The sequence below is a fragment of the Nipponia nippon genome, unplaced genomic scaffold (assembly GCF_047370975.1).
Source record: "Nipponia nippon isolate SJK-2023a ecotype South Korea unplaced genomic scaffold, ASM4737097v1 scaffold_9, whole genome shotgun sequence".
NCBI lineage: Eukaryota > Metazoa > Chordata > Aves > Pelecaniformes > Threskiornithidae > Nipponia > Nipponia nippon.
Window position 1 is genome coordinate 40,781,084 of NW_028262413.1, and position 7,320 is coordinate 40,788,403.

General features: G+C 50.3%; 2 protein-coding genes across 2 annotated transcripts; one reads left to right on the forward strand and one right to left on the reverse strand.

Moving 5' to 3' along the window:
- Nucleotides 1-174: 174 nt before the first annotated feature.
- MRPS11 (mitochondrial ribosomal protein S11) lies at nt 175-4,136 on the reverse strand. The gene is made up of 6 exons (XM_087743142.1): nt 4,002-4,136; nt 3,714-3,821; nt 3,403-3,492; nt 2,493-2,622; nt 995-1,060; nt 175-546 (listed from the first exon to the last, which is right to left on the reverse strand). Exons 1-6 carry the CDS (start codon nt 4,052-4,054, stop codon nt 439-441), a joined length of 555 nt encoding a protein of 184 aa, XP_087599268.1. The 5' UTR covers nt 4,055-4,136; the 3' UTR covers nt 175-438.
- Nucleotides 4,118-6,881, forward strand: MRPL46 (mitochondrial ribosomal protein L46). The gene is made up of 4 exons (XM_087743141.1): nt 4,118-4,327; nt 4,772-4,964; nt 5,536-5,709; nt 6,435-6,881. The coding sequence occupies exons 1-4, from the start codon at nt 4,118-4,120 to the stop codon at nt 6,683-6,685; spliced, it is 828 nt and encodes a 275-aa protein (XP_087599267.1). The 3' UTR covers nt 6,686-6,881.
- Nucleotides 6,882-7,320: the final 439 nt, after the last annotated feature.

Sequence of the window (7,320 nt, forward strand, 5' to 3'; positions counted from 1 at the left end):
GACCCCATGCAGTTGTTTACTACAGATGACTAGAAGGAGATCTAGACCTCAAGCCCCCCTTCCACAGGGAATAATAGCATGGAGGGCTAGACAAGAGCCACATACGGTGGTAAGAGGAAGAGAGCAGTCGAGAGGCAATAATAATCCAAAATACTTCTGGGAACACAGCAGGAATGGCTGTCAAAAGACCAACATTTTAATCAACAAACTTTGTACACAAGAGGCTTCCCACTAAGGGAGTACATGTATTCCTGCTTTTACCACCAGCTTCTACCACCTGGGCTTTTAAGGCCCAGGATGGTCTCTCTTCTTCAAGCTTCCCTCAACAGGTATTTCCAGGGAGGGTGGCTTTCCAGAATCTGTCACAGGAGCAACATTCAACCCGGTCCCTGTTGCATGAACCGATGTTGAAAGCTGTGTGTCTCTTCCACTCCCCTCTCACATCCGCCTGGCTTTCCGTGGGCGGCAACCGTTGTGTGGAACCGGGGTGTTGTCGGTGATGGAGATGATCTCCAAACCTCCCATAGTCAAACCCTTGATGGCCGCCTGGAAGAACGAGACAGCGATGACACGCTGTTATCAACACACTGAACAGCAGAGAAGGGAAAAAGCTCAGAGAAAAATAGTTTGGTCCCCCATCTGAAAAACAACTTGTTCTAGTAGTTCTACTTTGTAGTTATCTTAAAAATCAGTAATTTGTATCAGAAAACGCAGTTTAAACCTATCTGCTCCAGTCCTTTCATCAGCGTTCCCATCAACTTTCCTACTTTAGTTGGAAGAAGTCCCAAATACAGCTTTTATTCTGCGTCCAAAGTGATATTACTTTAAAATTCTAATGATCCTAAATTTCATTACTAGGCACTTGAGTGATGAATTCTTTACATTGCCTTCAGAAAAACCAAGTTAATATGTATAGTCATGAGACCAGCCTGAATTTAAAACACCTGGATGAAGCCTGAAAAAGAAAAGTATGAAAAGAAACTCTGACACCTACTTTGCGTCCTGGTCCCAGTCCTTTCACCGTGACTCGTACGTGCAATACACCCTTCCCACGTGCTTTCTGTGAAAAGAACAACTGGTTAGTGTTCTCTTTGATATAACTGCTGCTGCTCTGGCTCCCCTGGAGTCTTTAGTTTTTCTTTTGACCCACTATCATAGTATTCTTCAAGTAAAAATAAAGAGTAGGTAGTAATGGATACAGAAGACAAATATGGGGATTGCACAAAGACACTAGGAGAGGAGGAGGAGGCCTGGATACAGCCATGGCAGTTTCAGGAGAACTTCTGTGCTAGGCTGTCAGCTCTGTACAGAGAAAAAGCTTTAAGATCAAACTATCTGTGACCTAAAGCCAGGGCAGAAAATGACATATCCATGGAAACGTGACTGAACTGGCAAAGAACAAGGACTAACTCAAAGCTGTTTTCCCTTCTCTAATGCAGCGACTTCTCTCCTGTGATCAGTGGGTTCCTTCTAGAGGGTAAATGAGAAATGCAGACAAGCTTTATATTTGCTGTGCAGGAGTCCACACCTTCAGTGCAAAAATTCTAGGGGCTTGCAAATTGAAAATGAAAAACACCTGCTGTAAAGCATAGCCATGCTGCCACCACGTGGATGGAGCTCCTCTGGGTCTCGTGCTTTCTGTGTTCCGGTGCAATTACTGTACTAACAACTTCAACAGTGACAGAATAAATCTGGCCAAGCGCAGCTATGCAGCTATTATGAGGCTCCGATGAGCACAGATTAATAGCAAAGATGTTCTTATATTCCTCTGAGTCAACCACAATAAGCTGTTGGCCAGCAGTGGCACCAAACACCTCTGACATGAAAGACTGGAGCAAGTTCCACCTAATTTAGGATGAGGATTTTCAGTTTAACCTTGCCTCATTCTGCTGTAATGAGGACCGTGACACAGCCAGCCTCATCTTCTCCTGCCACCTGGACACCCACATGGTTTTTTAGAAACAATTACAGTAAACTGTATGCAGCTGGAAACTACACGTGCAAGGACATCACCTTCTCTGACTGGAACTGCTGGCAGCAGCTCAGTTCTCCTGTGGCAGAGAGCAAATATAAAACATTCAGCCAGTAATTACAGCCGGTTCTCAATCCCCTATAGTGCAAAAATTGAACTGCTGCTGATTCAGGGGCTACATTTCCAAAATGGCTGAGACGTTCACTTATTAAAAAGGAGCTATGCAAACTGGAGCTGGAAAAGAATAGGATCCAAGTCACGTTTCCCAATCACAACCTGCACAGGTAAGTTCACCCTCTGGGCATTTCTAACTGCTGTTTCAAACACGCTTTGTCAGTGTGAAGATGCGCAGTGTGTCAGATGAACCTAGGGAAGCTGTCAACAAACAGCAATGTGCTGCTCAAGTGCGAAGGAGCAGAGCTCTGGACTGCTGCCTGTGAGCGAGGCAGGTACCCAGGCAGCGGGGGGAGGCAGTCAGTGCTCCCTGCTGGGAGGGTGAGAATCATCAGCACAGACTCACCACTGCTGCTGCCATGGCTGCGGTCTGTGCCGCGATGGCAGTTCCCTTCTTGGCATTCTGGAAGCCTTCGGTGCCACAGGATGTGTGGGCAAACGGCCTGTTGTCAAAGCTGACCACTTGGATGTGGGTGCTACAGAAAGAAAGGGGCAAAAGAAAGAAGCAAGCTAGAACAAAGCTTTATTCTCCAGTTTCTTCTCGCTCACCTTACTGGCACGGCTTGCCACAGGATTCCTGTCTCCCTTCTCCACACCACCCTAACTCAGCACTCCCTTTCAAGGTATCCCACTTAGATGAACGCGCTGCAGAGACCTCTCAGCAGTGACCTCCCAGTCACCCTAGAGAATCTGAGTGAGGTGGCAAAAGCTTTCTGGATAAGGTATGCTTTATCCAGGTACGCCTCAGATATCGCTTAGCCCTTTCAGGCCCACCCCTCACTGTGAGCAGTGAGAGGTGACTCTTCCCTTTATTAAAAAAATGCACAGAGCATTTCTAGAACTTGAAAGAGCTTTAAGAAACAGTAAAATATCACACGAGGGACCACCAATGAAACACAACCATCTCTCATGGAGAATATGACAATTTTTTCAGCAGCTCTACAGCAATAGCGCTAGAGGAGAGGGCTGGCAGTAACCTGACATTAAAGCCGTCAGCATCTAATTAGTCACATCAGAACGTAGTCAAAACATGTAAAAACAATCTTAGTGCTGTTAAAGACAGTATAAGGACAGTTACGCTTTCTGAACAGCACTGAGGTTTGAATTCAGTATTATTATCTTCCCAGTCATGAACACCTCTCCCCTGGCTTTTTTCCTTTGAGCCTTTTGATCAAAACGATGACTGGCCAAAGCCCGGGTATGTTATAAGCTTTTATTTTGCATGAGAGTAGGAATGGAGCAGCTCGTTTGCTTACTTGTTGTACGTAGCTTTGATATGAGCTATCGGGATCTCTTCATAGATCTTTCCGTCCCATCTCATGGAGTTCCTCTGCAGGATTAAAGGGCTGAGGAGCAAAATAAGAGTTATCAGGCACTCACTCTTTAAATTTTCCAAAGTTTTAGTTCATATTGGGAAAGAAAGAAGTTTCCAAAAGACACAAGCTGTGTTTGTGATTGAGTCAAGTCACTTCTTTTCCTTCCTCGGCTGAAAAACCACCGGAGGCGATAAAACCTCCCAGCAAGAGGCGAACGGCGGAGCCCTCCCGGCGCGGCCTGGCCGTCTCACCTCAGGTCGGTCGCGCTCTGGTTCTCCGCCTCCTTCGCGGCCGCCGCCTCCGCAAGGTCCTGCAGCCTCTGGGGGCCGGTGCGTAGGCCGCGACACAGGCTACGGCCCCTGCGGGAAAAAAAACGGCAGCCGGCGGTGAGGTACCGGGGCCTGCCCCGGGGCGCGGGTTGCGTGGGGGGGGTCGGGCCCAGCGGGGCCTCCCGGGCCGGCCGCCATCGCGGAGAGGGAGGGCGGCAGCGGTCAGCCCAGAGCAAGGGGTCCCGGCCCGGTCCCGCCGCCGCCGCTCACCCCCAGGCCGCTCCGAGCAGCCGTTGCCGAGCGACCGCCAGCGCCGCGCTCATGGCGGCTCCCGTAGCGCTCCTCGGAGAGGTCGCCGCAAAGCACGATGGGAGCGAGGAGGAAAGATGGCGGCGCGCAGCGCGGTGTATTGTGGGCTGGGCGGTAGCGTAATGGCGGCACCCAGGCAGCGAGCGACGGGTTGGGGTCGGTGGTTTTGTACCGCTGCCGCTCCTCGGCCGTGGCGGCTTTTCGGGGCGATGTGCTTGTTGCGGTTGCCCCGCATCACGCAGCCACTGGAGAAAGAGGAGGAAGAGATGGCGGCCCTCATGGGGCAGGTAGAGGGGGGCGCTGGGGGCTTGCTGATAGGAAAATGGCTGCCTCAGGCCTGGAGTGGAGAACACCCTGTGGGGCTGGCAGCCTCGGCCAGTCCCCGGTAGCGCCTCAGGCGCTACCGGACTGGCCGAGGCTGCCAGCCCCCGGGGGTAACAGGCCTGGGGCTGTGAAGGCATCTTGGGTAGTTTCACTCCCTGCCACGAAGCGATGCTGGGTGCTCTCCGTGTCGTTTGCTGCTTGCAGCGGCTGTCGTAGGTCTTGGTAGCACTCCCTCAATGCCGTCGGTGTCCCTGATAGAGGCTCTTGCTGTGAGCAAGGAAGCCTTGCTCAAGCTCAGGGACTTTCCCATCATCTTGCGTTTACTGAGGTAGAAATAATTTAATTCTGCTTGCCAAGTCCCGCCTGTAGCACCAGTGCCTTAACAATTCTCTGCGTTGCCTTTCTAGATAGAGCTGGAGAAAAGCCACTATTCAGATCATGAAATCCGCAAGCTGGAGGAGGAGGAGCAGCTGAGGAAGAGGAAGGAAAGCATGTACGATGAGGATGAAGCACCCGGCAAAACGGTCATCATGGCTCAAGACCTGGAGGACAAGTGGGAACAGAAGTTACTGCGGTTTGAAGCTGCTCCGCGGATAACAGGTACAGGCTGAAGTTCGTGGTGGGTGAGAACACCCAGATTGTCTGCTAAACTGCTGAGTGCAATTCAGTGGAGGGGAGGCATTTGCTGACCCTTTTTTGTTTTAGAGGGTCTTGACTCCATGGCAGCACCATTAGCACATGAGGAATTAACTGGCTGACAAGGGAATCAGCATTCCCATGCTGCAAAGTGCATGCTCACACAACCTTATCAGAGCAAAGCAGTGAAAATGGATGTTGTGTCCAGACAAGAAAAACCTCAGGTTGCTCGGTTCCCAAGCTCGCCTAGCGCTCTTGTTGATTTTTGTCAAGATGGAGATCCAGGCTGCTTGCTGTAAATTCCCTTTGGAAATGAAACAGGTAGAGTGCAGCCTAGCAGTGGGTTCCGGTTGAATCCTGCATTGGCTTCCAGAGCGACTGAGAGCATTTCTATCTAGGTTTTTGTCTTGTTCCATGTATCCATGTTTGTGTATTATTGCTGGAAGGGTGTGAGCTGGAGAGGGGTGATGAATCAAGGGGATCAGACCAGTGCTGCCAGGAGACTTTGTTTCCAGCATGTGTTGGTTTTTGGCAGATGCTGATAAAAACAACAATCGAACATCGTTGAACAGGAGGCTGGACAGTAACCTGATGCTTCTGGTGAAACAGAAAATCGGTAACCAGGAGCTGTGGCTCCTGCCTCAAGTGGAGTGGCAGCCTGGAGAGACGCTGCGAAACACAGCTGAGCGAGCCATGGCTACATTTTTGGGTGTGTAGTTTGCCGTGTGGCTGGCCCTCCCTCCTCTTTGTCCCAGTGGTTTTCTTCCCGTGCCCTATCTGAGGGATCTTTGCCATCTGCTGTAGGGAAATAGCTTCCCATCTGCTGGGAAAAGGCATTTCATGGCAGAGGGACGGAGCTCAATGGGGTGGGCTTTCTGTCAAGAGCTGTGATCCTGGGTAATCGGCTCTGTAACTGTGTACCGCCGCAGACTGACTGCAGCGTGCAGGGGGCTGACTGGGCTGGCAGACTGCAAGTTGGGATCTCTGGCTGCCAGCAGCTGTGGTGCTGGATCTGACCCTCGCAGTCTGATGCTGGAGCCTCACCTGACACCCCCTAAATGGTCTAAGCTTGCTCCAGATGCATGGCTTCTCTTTCCCTCTTGTACCCCTGGGATAGATGGGTTTTGTGGCAGATGGGTGATGACAAACCCACATGTCATTTCTTTTCACTGTGGGTTGGCAAAGCTTGATACTCTCTCCCTCCCTCTGTCACTCTGAGAGGACTCGCTGGACTCCAGTACAAGTTGTTTTTTTCATGAGAAAACATTACAATTGGCAGTATTTCTGTTAAGAAGAGGGAACAGTCAGTCTGAACCACGTAGGAGGTGTGGCTTATGCTACCTTTTTGTTACTACAGGAGAGCAGTTACTGTTGCTCTGTGTTCTTACGCCTTGTTTTCTGTTTTCTTCTTCTTGCCTTGCTGGGGTCTTGCAGGAGATCACGTTCAAGCCAAAATCCTGGGGAATGCACCATATGGGATTTACAAGTATAAATTCCCCAAGGCCATCAGGACTGAGGATAACGTGGGAGCCAAAGTATTCTTCTTCAAAGCCTTCCTCCAAAGCAGTGATTTGTGCCAGGCAGAGCTGAAGGAAGACTACCTGTGGGTCACAAAGGATGAGCTGGGAGATTATTTGAAGTCAGAATACCTGAAAAAAGTCAATCGATTCCTTCTGGACTTATAAATGACAGGCTGTGCTCCAGCAGATGGGGTAGATGTGGGACATGGCTCCAGGGAGAAACACAGCTGCTGCTTTGCGTGGTCTGTGTGTATGGGATGTTAACTTGGGCTCTGGAGGATAATTTGCCTTTGCCTTATTTCCCAGTTCTCTTCACCGGGCCTGTACTAAACAAATATTAAAACTTCTGCTCGGAAGTGAAGCTCTCCTCAGAGAGTTCTGTGCTCTTGTTGAATCCTCCTCCATCTCTTCTGGAAATGCATGTTGTGATCTTTCCCTCTCCCAAGTGTGCGATTCCCTGGGGCTGCGGTAGCCAGGAGGCTCGCTGTCCTCACCAGACTCCTCTCATAGTCTAGAGCTCATATGGTTTCTTCTAAGCAATGGCTAAATGCTTGTTTCTGGCACCTGCTCTTTAATAGAAGCAGCACTGGAGGGTTATCTGTGCGCCCAGGTGGGAACAGACCCTCCTGGACACAAGGCTGGGCAGGGTGGCTTTCTGGGGAGCTGCAAGCTGGGATATTCACAGTTTATTTACATTTAATCTGTATTGGAGCTGCCTCTGGCATAGAGTCTGTGATAGGCGGTGGCCGTGGAGGACACGGGTGCCTGAGGAACAGACAGCAGCTCTTCCTTTAGATGAG

What these genes read in the sequence shown, in the direction of transcription:
- MRPL46 (XM_087743141.1), top strand. Translation starts at nt 4,118, where the DNA reads ATGGCGGCGCGCAGCGCGGTGTATTGTGGGCTGGGCGGTAGCGTAATG. An exon ending in AGCTGCTCCGCGGATAACAG is followed by an intron (nt 4,965 to 5,535) that starts GTACAGGCTGAA and finishes GGTTTTTGGCAG; the next exon opens with ATGCTGATAAAAACAACAAT. An exon ending in AGCCATGGCTACATTTTTGG is followed by an intron (nt 5,710 to 6,434) that starts GTGTGTAGTTTG and finishes GGGGTCTTGCAG; the next exon opens with GAGATCACGTTCAAGCCAAA.
- MRPS11 (XM_087743142.1), bottom strand. Translation starts at nt 4,054, where the DNA reads ATGAGCGCGGCGCTGGCGGTCGCTCGGCAACGGCTGCTCGGAGCGGCC. An exon ending in CTGCTCGGAGCGGCCTGGGG is followed by an intron (nt 3,822 to 4,001) that starts GTGAGCGGCGGC and finishes TTTTTCCCGCAG; the next exon opens with GGGCCGTAGCCTGTGTCGCG. An exon ending in CAGAGCGCGACCGACCTGAG is followed by an intron (nt 3,493 to 3,713) that starts GTGAGACGGCCA and finishes TTTGCTCCTCAG; the next exon opens with CCCTTTAATCCTGCAGAGGA.